Below are 16,899 nucleotides of genomic sequence, written 5' to 3'. Positions count from 1 at the left end.
TAAAAAGGAAAGAAAGAAAGAAAGAAAGGAAAAGAAAGAAAGAAAGAAAGAAAACGAAAACCTACAGAGGGCATAATAGCAATTTTCAAATGCATACAAAATGGTCATTTGGAAGGGGGAATTAAATACAGGTAGAGTCAGCACAAGGACTAATGGAGGAATGAAGGGGATACTCAACTTTCAAGTCAATATGTATAACAGCTTTCAACAATCGGAGCCACCCCCAGTGGAATGGACGGAAGAAGTCTTCTCTAGAACATCCTCAGGTTCTCACAATAGGTGACCAAGTTAAAAAGAAATCGCTTTACCCTGTTAGAAAACTAGTCCTAACAAACATTTGGAAATTCTATCTATAATCTTCTCTGCAGTCAAAAAAACATAGTTTAAGATACTTGATAGCCAGGTGCCTGGGTGGCTCAGTCAGTTAAGCATCTGCCTTCAGCTCGGGTCATGATCTCAGGGTCCTGGGATAGAGTCCCACATCAGGTTCACCACTCTCAGGGTGTCTGCTTTTCCCTCTCCCTCTGCCCCTCCCCCTGCTTGTGCTCTCTCTCCCTCTCTCAAATAAATAAATAAAATCTTAAAAAAAAAACCAAAACACCAAAACTTGATAGCCTGCCTAGGTCTTTCCTTCTAGCACCCCCCAAAGTAAAAATGATCAATGATGAGGCATAAAGATAATATTCATTTTTCCCCTTCTGTTTAGAGCCTTTTACATCATGAACACTGAGATATTCTGAATTTTCAGAACAGAAGCCCTATAGGTTAATGCCATTGATTCTTTTATTGTGGAATGTGTCATGTTTTTTGGAGCCATCAATGAAATAAAAGCATTGATAAAAATGTTTATGTAATTTCAGATTCACTGTATTATTCAATAGCACATCATAAAATATTTGTTTTTAACTAGCTAATCCTCATTTATTTATTCTGTTAAGAAGTTAATTCAGCTTATAATGAAAAATTTCAAATGTGTCTGACAGTACATAGCTTTTGATACATCTTTTAGGAGGATGTGAGCAGAAAGTTTGAAGCACACTCCTATAATCTAGAAAATTCCATGAAACTATCTGGGTTTTCTGATTAAACATCACAATGTCCCTAGATTTTAGTCATCTCCTAATTTCATGTCAGTACTAAGTGTTATAGTCCTTCATGGGGCCATTTTTCATGAGCAGAATTTCTACACTTCATGAAAATTCCTACCTAACAGGACAATAAGAGAAAACACAGTATAATCGCTCTGAAAAATAAAAGCTTCTCAAATTTGACCTCAGAAAAAAATTTTAAATTTCTTCATTTCCTGGACCTTTGGGTCATTTTCCACATTTAACTGCTACTGTTCCAAGTATCTACAAATTCCAAGCATCTACAACATTAGGTCTGAAAGAAGAATTTCTCTACAGTTGATACAGGCCAAGGGGACAGTCCACTTACAACTTACATGTTTATTATCTTAGAAATTAGTTATAAGATACCTCTAAGAGCACGACACACTTCCCCTCTGCTGTCATCACAAGCAGAGGGGCAAATTGCCCACTGCCATGCGAACTCCAGGCCTGGATGGGGAGCTGTTGGTTGGTAACCTCAGGAGTCCTCCAGGTGAAATTCAAAACTGGTCCCTTGTGCATGGAGCCCTAAGAAAGAGGCAGATCACTCCAGACTGGTACGCGGCCGTTTTAAAAAGCAAGGGAATTTACATATGAGGCTGGTCTTCAGAAGCTGCAAGACAGGCAGATCTCTGCCCCTGCCTGCCGGAATCTTAAGAGTTGGTACAAAGGCCTTCACGGGGTTCAGTTGTGTATATAGTCCAGATGGTCTCTGGTACAAAGGCCTTCACAGGGTTCAGTTGTGTATATAGTCAGATGGTCTCCCTAAACATGACTCTCTCAAGGCTGCGTCCTTGAAGTGGCTTGTAGTATGGGAACAATGGGAAGAACACACATCTCAAAAACAAGGGAGGGAATGATGATCCTGCAAATGCCAGGTCTAGCTTGAGGGTCAACAGGCAGACATGCACCCTTTGATGACTCCTTCAACAGGAGCTAAGAGAAGAAGGAATAAGCACATGGATGAAAAGCTCCCCCATACTTTGAGAACCCCTAATGGACCTCCTTGTCTCAAGAATGAGAAAACTGGGAACCTTAAAGGACTCCCCTTCAGTTTCTCTACCACAAGCTCACTGATATTCCAGAACATAAGAGAAAACTGACATGTAATCCTCCCTTATTTTACTTCACTAAGAAATCAAATAGCCTTGTTTCTTTCATTGAAATTAGATAGATAGATAGATATCTTTGAGCAGTAACCAACGACTTACTTGAAGCCCAAACTTGGGAGTTTATAACTCCAAAATTTCCAGCCACTATAATTTCACTTATGGATATAGGGATTTTTCCTTCAGTGTGTGTAACACAATAGAGACACTATCGTACTCTTGTTGAATAAATTATTAAATGAGATAATCTCAGGTGTTTTATAGGAAATAAATTAGTAATCAGCATCTATTCCCAGGACTGCCTCGGTTTCACAGTTTGTTACGTTGTGATGGAAGATAAAGCATTTTTTGAAAATGTTCCAAATGTTTATGGTAGAGTTGGCCCCCCCCATACTTTTTTAAAAATCACTTTTTTATTAACAATATATTATCTTGCCGGCCTCGTTCAAATTATAGGTTTCTTGACAGCAAAGTCGATGTCAGATTTTTTTCTTTTTCTTGTTTTTTTCCCTCAGTGCCTATCCCTTGGTAGCGGCTCCTGGGTAATGGGCCTTTTTGTCATATTTGGAGAACTGACTGCATAGCCACTTGGGGTGACCTCAGTTCTACCAGAATTTAATTGTGACTCCTCCCTTTTTCTTTTGATGCCATAGAGTCTATGCGCAGACAACAATAAAGGTATAATAAAAATTATATACTGTCCTGGACACTGTTCTAAGGACTTAATGTGTAATAAATTGTCTAATTCTCCCGGCCTGCTAACGTAGATTCCCTCATTAACATCCCCAATACTATTATTATCATCTCTCTATTTAAAGATGAGGGAACTGAAGCAGAAGTGCTAATTCATCTGCTAGAGAGATGGTCACTCAGCTGCTATGTGGCTCAACCAGGCCTTGAACCCAGACACACTGGCTCCAGAGTCCAAGTGTTTAATACCAACTTGGACTCCAGAGTCCAAGTGTTTAATACCATGGTTTAACCACCATGCTGGAATACCACAGCGCACACTCATCACACCTGTGGAAAACTGAAAAATAAATGCAAATAAGAGAGTCTAAAAATGTGTAGGAAGTCCAAGGGGCCCCTTGTTCTCCCTACACACTGAAGCCCAATCTCCAGGCTTTCTCTCCTCTTTGCCTTCTTCCCTGGGCTGTTGCCTTACAGGTATTTATAGAGAGAGAAGCAGAGTTGTTTTCCTTAATTCAGAGGGTGATGAAAAATACATTTCTATTTCATATATTAAACTAGTTGCCAGAAGTCACTCTAGAGATGAAATTATTCACGACAAAGTTGTCATGCTAGACAAAAGTGAATATGCTTAATATATCCCAAGTGTGAGCAAATAATAGCTAACTAGGAAAGGCCCAGTAGAAAGAACTTATAAAAGCAAGTGGAAAATACACCCAACTAAATTGTCTGGATCTTATTTCAAAACAAATAAATATAAATTAAAGCAATGGGATATCCTCTTTTGCATGAACTTATCAAAGATTTTTGAAATGCGATCATCTTCAGGGCTAAGAAGGACATGAAAACTGTCCTTCCTTGCTGGAGTGCAAATTGGTTCCGCTTTTCTACACATCAGCCAAGCCATAGATATCATAAACCTTAAAAAGAGGTAATTCCCCTGCATTACAGTTCGTATTTATACAAAGGAAAATACTAGATAAGTTAAAAAATTAATATGCAAAGATAATCAGAGGACTAGTTCTAATAGCAAAATCCTAGGCATTTAACATGATCAACAGTAGGCAATGGTTACCTAAATTAATATGAGTCCAAACAATACCAAACAATAACATATATGGAAAATACACTTATGGAGAGGTTTTAGCGTTATGTTTATAATGTAAAGAAGGAAATATGTAACATAAGAATTGTAATGAGATGATATATTAAATGTAAAGTGCCCATTGCAGTCCCGGCACGCAATAAAGAACTCAATCTATCAACAGTTTGCACTGAATGATCTAAAGTATATCAAAACCTTGGAAACAAGGCTGAAGGAAATGTGGCAAAAGAACAGTGGATGCCTCTGGATAAGAAAGATGTTTTATTTCCCACATCTTTACGTTTTCTAATGTTTTCATGTCTTTTTCCTACAGTATTTCTTTCTGTAGAACGAGATCAAGGACTTAAAACTCACCAACAAAACAAGTAAAAGTACATTTTCATTCTTCACACTGCAGGAACACACCTCAAAGAACAGGGACATCCCCGACCCACACATCTTTTTTTTTTCCTTCTGGCAACAGTGGGTGGCTATTTACCCTAGCTACTAAAACCTGCCTGAAGGAAAGAAGGGTATAGTCAGCGCCAGGTGGAAACAAATTCCTGGAGTCTAGAACCAAGCTGAATGCATGAGGCTCGTGGAAGAGAAGCAGACAGAAAGCATGCTTTATACAAAAGGTTCCCAGTCTGTTGTTTGCTTGTGGCAAAACTGGAATTGTTTATGACAGAAGCAACATTAAAGGTGACATGGCTTTCCCCACTCCTAAAAGTGTTGATAGATTCCTATAGTAGTTCCTATTCAGGAAATACTTCTTAATGATTAAGGCATTTAATCATTTTTAATCATTTAATCATTTAATTTAGTTACTTATGTATCTACCTAGTTTAATGTTCACTACAACATTTAGAGGTGTTTTTCGTAGTGACCCTGGCCTGCTGTGTTCAGGATCCCTTAGGAAAAATTTTTTAGAGGCACTTAAGAGACCCTTGACTAAAATCACAATTTCCTTCTGTGTTTAGAGTGCTTCAAGTGACCAAGTGCACTGTTTATTGAGTATTTATTCCTATTCAAATGAGGGGATGATCGAGGCCTCAGTGACAAATTCTTCATCTGGCCTGGAGCCCATTCCTCCCTTTTTAGTCCCTACCTGCAAATCCCAACTTGTACAACCACACTGAGCCTCATTTCCTGTCCTAAGAAATCAAAAAAGATAATATATCAAAGGGTGATTGGGAGGATGTAACAGTTAACACATGTAAGCATTTTAAGAGAATGCCTGCGGGGCACCTAGGTGGCTCAGGGGGTTAAGCATCCCACTCAGGTCACGATCCTGGGATTCTAGGATTGAGCCCTGCCACAGGCTCCCAGTTCAGCAGAGTCTGCTTCTCCCTCTCCTTCTGCCTCTCCCCCTGCTTGTGCTCTCTCTCAAATAAATACATAAAAATCTTAAAAACTAAAAATAAAAAAGAATGCCTGCCATCAGTAAACAATTATGTACCAACTATTAGTATCATTACTCTAAAATAAAGAAAATCTACCCTACTTTTAAAGATCTTTAAATTAAGTCTGCCAAGAAGTCATAAAATTGAGAGCTAACTATAGACATTGATATTTATAGTACATTTACTAAGCTTCCTTCCCTTTTATTGTAATGATAACCACTACTAGTCTAGCTTTTAAATGTTTAATGCACCCAAAGACTTTACTAGAAATCTCACACATTTAATTAAAAAAAAAAAAAGTTTTAGGAGTAAACCTTTTCAACTAGCTCCTATTTCCCCATTGTGCCTCCTAAAACAAGATCATAAAATTCTCAACTTCAAAACATTCAATTCCACTGAACTCACTACACCCGAATGAGTCAATTACCCCAGTAAGAATGGGCCTAGTATCCTAAAAGCTTTCACATTTTATTAACACCAGCTTTTGAATAGAAGGAACAACTGGGCCTACAAGACAAAAAGTAAAACAAAATTTTAAAAAAGCCCCAAAACTTGAAGATTTCAGCCATTATTAACTATTTTGAAGATTTTTAAAATTTATTAATAATTGGGAAAAATCCAAGTACTGCTCGGGATCGAACAAATTAATTCAATATTCAATTTTTGTGGTTTTAAAATATTTATTAAAATCAAATTGTTGGGACACCTGGGTGGCTCAGTTGGTTAAGCCTCTGCCTCCGGCTCAGGTCATGATTCCAGGGTCCTGAGATGGAGCTCTGCACTGAGCTCCTGGCTCAGCCGGGAGCCTGCTTCTTCTTCCCCCTCTCCCTCTCCTTTTGACTGCCATTACCCCTGCTTGTGCTCTCTCTCTGTCAAATAAAAAATAATAATAATAAAATAAAATCTTAAAATCATTATTTAACTAGTTTTTAAAAACATTAATAAAAGTCAAGGGGCACCTAGGTGGCTCAATCAGTTGGGGTCTTGATCTTAGGGTCATGGGCTGAAGCCCCGTGTTGGGCTCCATACTGGGCATGGAGCCAACTTTAAAAAAAAAAATGGACAAAAAGCAAGTAAATTGGAACCTGTTTTGCAAATTTTAGAAGTATGTCCAGTTTAGCAAGGTGCTCTTTAAATAGCAAGAAATAGAAAAGACATGGTCTATAATAGGGTATCAGTTTTCATTTTTTGAAAGCCACTTCAACGTCCTTATGTGTATGTGTGTACTTTTCTATGTAAATGCCTGTACCTCTCTTAACAAAAATATGTAACATACATTTCATGGGTTTTTTTCATAATCTTCAAAGAATGATGTATACTGTCCATTATGAGTTAATGAATTCAAAAGTCCATTCAAAAATTCAGCCCCACGCCTGGGTGGGTTAAGCCTCTGCCTTCGGCTCAGGTCATGATCTCAGGGTCCTGGGATCGAGCCCCACATTGGGCTCTCTGCTCGGCAGGGAGCCTGCTTCCTCCTCTCTCTATGCCTGCCTCTCTGCCTACTTGTGATCTCTCTCTCTCTGTCAAATAAATAAATAAAATATTAAAAAAAAAATTCAGCCCCAGAACTCAAAGAATCAATTAAAAAAACAAAACCAAACAAAACACTAGCTCCAAGGATGGGTGTTAATAAAGTTAAAGGTTGGGCTAAAACATTTGCAATTTATCTTTAAGAAAGGGGTTACACCTATTTCATTTAAAATATGTGATCATAGGGTGCCTTGGGTGGCTCAGTGGGTTAAAGCCTCTGCCTTCCACTCAGGTCATGATCCCAGGGTCCTGGGATCGAGCCCCGCATCAGGCTCTCTGCTCAACAGGGAGCCTGCTTCCCTTCCTCTCTCTCTGCCTGCCTCTGCCTACTTGTGATCTCTGCCTATCAAATAAATAAATAAAATTTTAAAAAATATATGTGATCATAAACCTAAATAAAAACAGTTGAGATCCTCCAGCCTAAAAGACATTCTGTCAGTGATATTCCCTTAACCAAACTGCAATTAGTTATAAAATTTTTAGAAAGAAAACTACCAAAATATGAAAATCTGGAGGAAATAAAATTATTAGAAAAATTAGAAAATTATCCATCCAGCAAAATTCCTTGTAATCAGTACGTCTTATTCATCTCAGCAAAGGGAAGTGTAAATCTTTTTCACTTGTACGTTTGGAGGGGAGGGGGCAGACAAGCTTTAAAGTTAAATTGCTGAAAGTTCATAGCAAGTATCCAATTAAACAGAAGTTTTTCCTAAAAGTATTTGTCATTACAACATACTAGGGTAAGAACCTTAAGACTAAAAATTTGAGTGCTCAGTATCTAAATGAATCATGATAAACACACAAGCTTGAACCTTGATGATTTACATGGACCCAATGTTGTGTAATGGTTTTCGCTCAACAGGCTTAAAAGTACAAATTCACTTCAGACTCTAGAACAATAATTTTTTAAAAAAGAACTAATCTATTTCTAAAATAAAATGATCATAAGTTAAATATAATTAAGGATGCTACTTAAGTTCTGCGAATAACTAGACCAAAAGTTACACATTTGTACCAGCCTGTTTGTGTAGTCTGAATACAGATAAATTAATATTCCGATAAAGCCATGTTATATTTTCATTCAAGTTTTCTAGGGCTATCAGTAGAAATATGTCTGTGGTATACATAGGTAATTTTTGTACGTAAATGCCTGTGCTCTTTTAACAAAGGTAAGTGGAAAGTAAACGGGAGCAGGAAGATTTGAAGGTAGGGACTAGAAGATAGAACAGGTAAAGGTAAAGAACTAAGGCAAAGTTTGTGGACTGCTGTCTGGCTCTTATTAATGAAGTCCAGCCCATCTCACCTATGTCCTTACATGAAACATTAAGTGGATCATTGAGTCAATTTTTAGATAATTCATTTTAGAAAATACTTGCACCACCCCACTTCTTCCCCTAAGAGGCCTGACGTGACCTCTGAAAATGCTTCATCCCCAAAACCCTACAAAATCATGCAAATCAAGAGGTTCAGATCTGTGTACTCACTTTAGGAACACATATGTAGCTGCCCAGGCCAACGAGGGTATGCATATCCAAAAAGCCACCAAGTATCTGAAAGATGTCATTTTGCAGAAGCAGTAAATGCCATTCCGTCGCTATCATGGTGAAGTTGGTAGGTGTGCCCAGGCACCTAGGTAAGTGTGCCAAACAGTGGGGCTGGACACAGGGTCAGTGACCCCAGAAGAGTGCTGAATTCAGAGAGTAATGCTGAACTTAAGGGTTTAGATGTCGATTCTCTGGTCACTGAGCACATCTGGGTGAACCAAGCCCCCAAGATGCACTGAAGAGCGAAGAACTTAGAAGCTCGTGGCTGGATTAATCCATATGTGAGCTCTCCTTGCCACACCGAGATTTCCTTACTGAAAAAGAGCTGATTGTTCCTAAACCAGAAGAGCTTACGAAGAATAAAAAGATATCTCAGAAGAAACTGAAGAAACAAAAACTCATGGCCTAGGAGTAAATTTTGCACAGAATAAATGCAAATAAAAATAGAAAGAGGACGTCGGTTATCTATTATGAAACATATTTTAAGTATCCTCAAAAAAAAAAAAAAAAAAAAAACTTGGACCTAAAATATCCAGATCACTGAAGCAAAGATGAATTCTTGAATTAACTGAATAGTGTCACACTCCTTCATTTTGCTTCATCGGCTAAAGACTGACTAGATGGGTATTTTATGCCCTCCTAAGTATTTCTAAGTCTCCATTCCTCACCTCCCACCCCACAACATTTCCACTGTTTAACTTGAAAGAATCTTCTTTCAAGAAGTATGCAAAATAACTCTCAGATCTGGAGAGTTCTTAAATCACATCTGACACTGTGATCCTGATACCTTTAGAATTATCATCACGTAACATTAAAAGCAACAAGCAACAAGCCTTATTCACAAAACTCAACCTTCAATTTAACAAAAGGCCCTATGTAAAAATTTTAGCATCACATGCTATTATTTATAACTAATGCAAATATAGGGATGGATAATATGATCATAAAATAATTTCCATTATCCCTGGAATCCTAAAATACCAAGGACTACGTGAAAATACATAATTTTTAAAAAGATACATAAAAGTTCAGATCAGACCTCCCACACGCTTCATTATTTTCTAACACCATAACATAGATTGTATTTTTCTTCTCTGTACATTTTCTCAGTCTTCTCATTCTTAACCTAGTGCTGTTACACCAATATCCCAGCGCTCTCTAAAGCTTATTGAATGACATGCTAAATTCCTCACTTAGGACTTTTCAATCCCAAGACTAATATGAACTGTGATTCCCCAAGGTGGCAAGAAACATGAGTATTATATGGACATAGTATTTTCCTAGATAGCTGGCCAAATTTGTATTTGCTGTAGTGGCACAGATTAAATGAGACTCTGGTCTTTGCGGTTTCATGAGAGCAGACTGCACTATTCTCCAGCCATTTCTCTATAAACGAATATAGCAGATCACAAGGATCTTAGGGATCGATGCAGAACAATTGTCACTACAGGATAAACAACAGCTTAATAATTTGTCTGCCTTTTAAAAGTTTGACATGCCTTATGATGCTCTATTTTGAGTAAAATACTAAGGCTTATGATGTTCTTATATGTGTTCCTTTAATACAGAAATTATACATCATGTTACTTTCTGAGCCTCCCATATAACAATGTACACTTCCTTTTAAATAGTGTTTCTTCCTTTTTTTTTTTTTTCTTAGTCAAAACAAATTTGAGGATCCCAAGATTTCCTTGGGTAGTATTTAATCTTAAAAAATCCTACACTAACTTGTAGACCCTAAAATACAGAACACAAAATGTAAACAATTAAACCTTTATAACCAATACCTCGGTGGGGGGAGTGGAGAAAGTCAGAAAAATATACAAAGCACTGAAAGGCTGGATATGTGAAGGATGCCAGAGAGGAGCGGGGGAGGGCCTCATGAGGTTCTAGGCAAGCCCTGTGATGACGTCACCTCACAGCCATAATGTTACAGCAGTCAGCACAGGCCTCCTGTTTTCCTATTGGTGAACACCGTGTCAGCCGACATCAGAAGATAATCATCATTGGCCAGACAATTACAACTGGAGCGACTAACTAGCATCCACCGCCGTTAGCACAAACCTGGCAGGCTGCTGAAAGAGAAGGCAGAGCCCAGCTGCCCTTCTCACTCAATGAGTTTTATGTCGCCTTGCCTTACCAGTCACTAGGTGATTTCGCTTCCTTGCTAGCAGCACTTACAAATTAAATCAGCTATTGGTGAAAATAACAGGGAAAGGCAAGACATCTCATTAAAGGACAAAATGCCTTTCTCTTCAATGTTTTGAAATCGCAGACAGAGCTTTTCAGTGTAGAACTGGCAGTCAAAAATGCTACTGGGCATGCATGCATTTTCCTCTACCTCTACCTCATCTAACAAAGTCGTGTGTATTGGATAACCTTACCGGAGATATTTTTAACTTGCCGTGTAGTTTCAAGATGAGGTCTCAGGATGATTCTCCAAGGAAATATATTTATTACTTTGCATTTCAATTGCTGTTCTATTATACATGGAACTATTTGACAGAAAATTGAAAAGGTCTCTAGTACTTATTCTGTGTTTAGAACAGTGAGTATAGGATTAATCCTTTGTTAAGGCAGCAATAAACCTGATAAGCTTGCCACAGTTGAACACTGTAGTGTTTGTACAAATACCACTCCAAAATAAGGGGGCCTTAACATTAATATGTAATAAGGTAATGGATTATGGAATCCATTAGGTAAAGGAATACGAATTATAGGATATGTTTAATAACCTACGTTTATTTAAGGTCCTCTTAAATAATGCAAAGTAGGACAGACAGCATACTGACAAAACAGCACTCCTGGCCTTTCTCACAATTCTGCAAAATGAGTTCATCTTTGAGAGAGGAGTTTTAATTTTCTAAATTAAAAAGCTTTGTTTGAAGTCATATCTAAGACATTTTTAAGGACAAGTGCAAATGATTCTCAAATGACAGAGTAGATGCTTCACAACATTTTGTTTTTCCCCCACAAGCTATTTCAGACCATTTTGAACAGGTAAGGCTTTGGTTTCCTAAACTTCCCCTGCCCCCAGGGGTGGTCTAAGCCTGGGTTATGGAGCTCCCTACTCCTGTTAACAAGGGCAAATAATATTAATAATAATAACCCTTTTCTTACACAGCTTAGTCAAGACTTTGTGTTTCCCTGATTTGGGGGTGGGGTCTGGGAGGTTTAGAAAACTGGACCCCCAGGATACTGGGAGAAATGCACCCCCCCCCCCATAAAAAGGAGAAAGCAAGACAATTAAGGTCAGGAAGACATACAAAGAAAGAGTAACACCTGAAAGGCTTTTTGACTGCAAAAGGCAAGTTAAAAAAATACGGTCCACACAGAAAAAGGAAGGGAAAAATCCCAGTAGGTGACTATGATATAGTATTCAAATGCAGGGGGGAAGCCAAATATGCTAAAGTTCGGGTATTAACAGGTAGTGCTGGCAATAAAATGGGCACCAGTAATCATTTTAATCCACTGGATAAGTATCTCCCCCAGCATCTGCCACGTACAAAGCGCCTTTAACGTGCTGAATGAGACAAGAATCATGACCTAAAGAGCTGAAGGTCTGATAGGAAGGAGGCACCGGCAGACATGTATATGATGTTGCCAGAAGAACGGTTCGTAAAGAGCTAGAAGGAAACCAGTGGTGAGAGCTCAACAGGAGAAAATAACTTTGGGGCACATTTTGTCCATTTTCAGTACCAGTGAGGGCTGGGCCCTGTCTGGCTCATTGTGTGCTTGTTGCGTGAATGGATAAAAGAAGCGGGAAATGGTTACCTGGCCTCAGAAACGGCAACCCATAAATATGGACCTATGGACCTTGGTGGTGCAAGGGGTGGCTGGCCAATGAATGGGGATAGCCACGGCGAGGGGACGCCGGTTCCAGAAAGGCTCGGTAAAGGTGCAGCAAGTTGGAGACAAGGGAGACCCGATGGGCTCCAGTGATGTGGCAAGAGAACAAGACAAACAGCTGCAGAGAAGACCCCGCCGCACAGCAGGCCCGCCTCCCAGCTCCGAGCGCAGGCAGCCTCAGGCCTCCGCCCCCGCCCCGCCCCGCCCCCGCCCCGCCCCGCCTTCAGCACCACCCTCTACGCGGGAGGAGGAAGTGCCTCGGGAGAAGGTCCACAGGCCGCATGGGCGGAGAGGGGTCGCTTCCCCAAGCGCCAAAGGCCTTTCAGTGTCTGCACTCCTACGGGATCCAGCCTCAAGAGGTGTACCACCACCCTCGGCGCTCGTCCGCCCAGGAGGGGCCTCAGCCCCGCGCCCCAAGTGCTCGCCGCACTTCCAGGGCTTCGGAGCGGATCGTGTCCCCCTACCAGCTTCCGGCTCCGGCCAGACGCGGCCTTCGGGCCCCCTCACGCCCCGCACCCAGTGGAGTCCCCAGCCCACCCATACCGGGTGTGAGTGCGCCGAGCCCTCCACACCCGCCCCCAACGGGCCGGGCCCAGCCTGCGCGCATCTCGCAGGAGGCGGGCTCGGCCCGGCTGCAGCCGCAACTGGCCAGCGGGCCTCGGGCGGGCGGGCTGAGCGGGAGGAGGCAGGCACCGCGGCCAAGACTTCCCGGGCCGGTCGCAACCGGGGACCGTAGGAAAGGAAGTTGAACCTCCCTCCACCGGCTCCGGCCCGCGGCACCCCCTCCTACTGCACCAGCCAGCCCCGGCCCGCGCCGCGCCCGCGTCTTTGGTTTCCCATTGATGAGAGGGGGGAGGGAAGGCAGGTCGTGACGCCGCGGGGCACGCGCACACGCGCACGCGGCGGCGGGCGGGATCCCTTGGCGCCGGAGAGCCCCTCAGCCCAACCCTCCCATCCAGCCCCCGGGAGGCTGCAGGCCGCTGCCCAGCTCCGGGGGTGTTGAGCGTGCACTTTACTGATTGCCAGACCCGGGCTCAAGAAGATGACCGGAATGTCTGCCCCAGCACCTTGGTCTACAAGGAAGAAGCGAGATGAGCACACCCTCCCCTGTTAAATATTGCAAGGTGACACAGGATCTCCTCCCACACAGGGATTTTTCAAAAGGACTGGCGGAGGGAACACACTAAACAAGCAAGACTCTTTCCCTATTAGAAGTGTATCTGGGGAGGAGCCCCCAAGGACTCTGCGGACCGAGGGGTTTTTAAATCCTTGTCTCAACTCCACTCAACAGCTTCCTACTGAATTAGAACTGAGTGGGTCCAAAAGGCGTTCCCGTAAAACAGAAACTTAATAATGGCGTGGCTCCACTCGCTCGGGTTCATTCATTTTTATTACTGTTTTCATTGTCCCCTCCCCCCACCGCCCCCGCCTCTTAATGAAACCGGAAAGGGATCGGCGTGGGGAGAGGGGTCCAGGCAAGGAGAGATCCGGCCGGGGAGCTGCAGAGAGTAGGGCAGTGAAGTAGGAGGGCTGCAAGGAGAAAGGAAGGACACGACGGATAGGAAGAGGGCGAGGACCAGAGAGCGCCGGCGGGAGAGGGTTAAACGGAGCAGAAGCCTGGGTCCTTCCTCCACTGCCTTTCACACTCAGCTTGCGGGAGCCAAGAGAGAAAACCCAAATCTAGATGAAAACCAGAAGGTAGTTCAGGTGCAGAATCTGGACTGGGGCATCTCTCCCGCCTTCCGTGTCGCGCAGACATCTACTCTGTACACTCATGTATGTTCTATGTTATATAATCTATGTTAAAGATGTATGTGTAGCCACGGTTCACACAGGGGCACTCACAGACCCACGCGCTTCATGCAGCCCCGGAGGTTCCTGCACCCGGGGGACCCGGGAACTCAGCGACCAGCTCTCTGCTGCCGGCGATTCATCGCCCCATTCACGCCCCAGACAGAAAACACCGACATTAAGGCGCACCGGGAAGACGCGCAGGGCTCCCGGGAAGAGTGTCACGCGAAAGCATCACCTACCAGTTTTCCTGCATCCACTGGATGGCTTCATTCTCGTTGAACTGCTTTTCGAATTCATATTCTTGTAAAGTCAACACTGACATGTTCATTGGGGCTGATCTTCGGAGTCGCTACGTGTTCTCTACACAAAATAAAATAATCTGTAAAGCGCTTGATTTCGAGTGCTCTCCTGTTTTCCCCACCCACCCCCCCGAGGTCTTCCCCTCTCCGCTGGATCTCCGGGGGCCGGCCTCTCCCAGCCTCTCTCAGCTACATCCAGGGTCGAGCATTGCCTGTGCCACGGCGCCCAGCTCCTCGCTCCGCGGCTCTCCTCCTCCCGGCGTCCGCATCCACCGTCGGAGGAAATGAATGCCTTGCGGTCTTAGTGCCCGCACGTTTGTCCATCACCCTTTTTACTTGTCTACGGGGAAATCTCCTCCCCCTCGTGCGATCGGAAAATTAACCCTTTGCGAGAGAGAGAGCGCGCGAGACCTCTCGCCCCGAGGGGCAGTTTTGCTGACGCGAAGGTGACTAGGGGAGTGGAGGAAGGGCGCCGAGAAGGAGGAAACGGCCTCGAGGTCATTCACAATCCCCAATCCCAACCTCGTGGGCAGCCTAGCCTTGTCTTTGAATGTGGTTTCGGCTTGCCAGGAGCGGCCCTTAGGCGCGCGACCTGCAAGCTTGGCTAGTAGGCGATAAAGAAAACAGTAAACCCTGCCAGCTCTTTCACTGGGAGAGCTCCAGGCAAATTTGTGCTGAGATTACCCGTGAGAGGAACGCGCTTTCTACCTCCTTGCCCCTGCCCCCACTGTACTCTCGGGGTCCCCCACCCCAGAGCGATGGCTTCGACTACTGCAAACCTGGGGCCCAGCAGCCCCCAGAGCTCCTCAACCATTCGCGAGCTGGGGATGGAAAGTGGAGAGAGACCAGTAGCCAGAAGAGGGAGAGAGGCTAGGTGGAGGGTTTGGGTACGGGGAGAGGTAGAGTTAACGAACTGAGACAAAGTGGGGGGAAGGAAGTTAGCAGGTAGGAGAACTGGACCAACTGGTCCAATGCAAAAACTTTATTTATATGCATGAGAAATTTCGTTTTATGTATTTCACGGGTAGTGGAAGAGAATTGTGTTGAGGAAAAGGCTAAATGTAATGTTGACCCCTACTGAACCCCCAGTCTCATAGCAGTGTCCTAAACTCAGCTTCTGTTTACACCCCTCTTAATTCTAAGAAGGAAAAGGATTTTCTACTGGGACCATCCCTCCACTCACTACCATCCCTCCACACACATGTTCAGAAAAATGAGGTATAGGAGACATGGAGGTATCTAATAATTAATCTATGGATGTAATTGTAAGCTTAAACTAGAAACAAGAATTTATGCTTTAAAATTGGGTGGACATTAGGACCAAGAAGAAAATTCCCTTCCTTCCTCTGGTGCTCTTTTCCCCACCTTACCTGTAGTCCTAGTAGAGGATATTTTCATTCAAAGTTAGGTTGCCAGAAACCACTGAAAAGTGGGAACTGGGAGAAATATCTCTGCAAAGGAGGAAATTATAATAAGAAATTAAAGAGAGGGTTTTTAAAATCCAGTACAATATTACTTAAATCAAAGGGCTAGATTGGTTGATGATTAACAAGTAATTTTTGAGACGATCCTCCCAAAGATTTCATGTATAGACTTTCCTTGTCTCGCCATTTAAGGGTTATCATTCTAGATACTTCTGCAGTACAAGGCAGAATGAATTTAAAAATAAAGCCCAGGCCTGAAGGCTTGGTGATATTGACTTAGAAGATGGGTGTGGTCTGATGAGAGAGAAAGATTTTCTATAGTACCTGGGCCTGTGAGCAATCAATAAATATTTGTAAGATTATTAAATAGATGAAAGAGGTGAGAGAAGTGAGAAAGGAATCAAATTCCAGCAAAGGTTTTATTGTATATTGGAAGGATAAATCTTTAGTCTTAAAAAGATTTGATTTTCAAATTCAATGCCCTTAGGAGTCATCACACCAACTTGAAACAAATATGAAACATTCTCATTTACTATGTTTCTCACTCAAATAATGGTTGTTATTGTCTGTTTATTTCTCGAAGATGGAGATGAAGTTATATTAAAATATCTGATTTGCTCTTAACAGCGTCTAAAGAAAATTACTCTGAAATGGGAGATAGGCCTCTATTTTTGACCTTTAAAATGGACATTTACAAAAAATGATAAATGCTTAGCAGTACTAACTGCTTCCAAGGGTATTGAGGCACTGCCAGTGGTAATAAAAGCAGGTAACTATCCTGAAAGCAATTTGGCTCCTTATGTGGTCATTTTAAACCCATTTACCTTCTACCCATTTCTTCACCAGATATTCCTTAAACCTGTGTTCATCTGAGATCTTGGGTCTTGGTGAAGAAAAGAGATAGGGCTCTTGTTCTTTTTGAGCTCACATTCCAGAGGGGAAGACAATTTCACGCAAAGTGAAGCACTAAAATGAAAATTAATCAGGAAGGCACAGTCTGTTAAACCTTGGACTAGTAGTTTCAGCTCTGGTAGTGATCCTAGGATCTTGAGATCCAGCCCTCC

General features: G+C 42.4%; 1 protein-coding gene and 1 pseudogene across 1 annotated transcript in view; one reads left to right on the top strand and one right to left on the bottom strand.

Annotated features, from left to right (window-relative positions):
* ELOVL6 (ELOVL fatty acid elongase 6) overlaps positions 1-14,807 on the bottom strand; it is a 119,593-nt gene extending 104,786 nt beyond the window's left edge. Inside the window, exons 1-2 of the mRNA XM_044224256.1 lie at positions 14,624-14,807; positions 14,352-14,472 (exon numbers count right to left, since the gene is read on the bottom strand). Coding sequence (XP_044080191.1) covers positions 14,352-14,440 — 89 coding nt within the window. The 5' untranslated portion in view covers positions 14,441-14,472; positions 14,624-14,807. The remainder of the gene's footprint in view (positions 1-14,351; positions 14,473-14,623) is intronic.
* LOC122889260 lies at positions 8,434-9,303 on the top strand (annotated as a pseudogene).
* Positions 14,808-16,899: the final 2,092 nt, after the last annotated feature.

This window comes from Neovison vison, chromosome 11 (genome assembly GCF_020171115.1).
Source record: "Neovison vison isolate M4711 chromosome 11, ASM_NN_V1, whole genome shotgun sequence".
Lineage (NCBI taxonomy): Eukaryota > Metazoa > Chordata > Mammalia > Carnivora > Mustelidae > Neogale > Neogale vison.
Note: the sequence above shows the minus strand (reverse complement) of the source record. Positions and strands in the feature narration are given on the sequence as shown.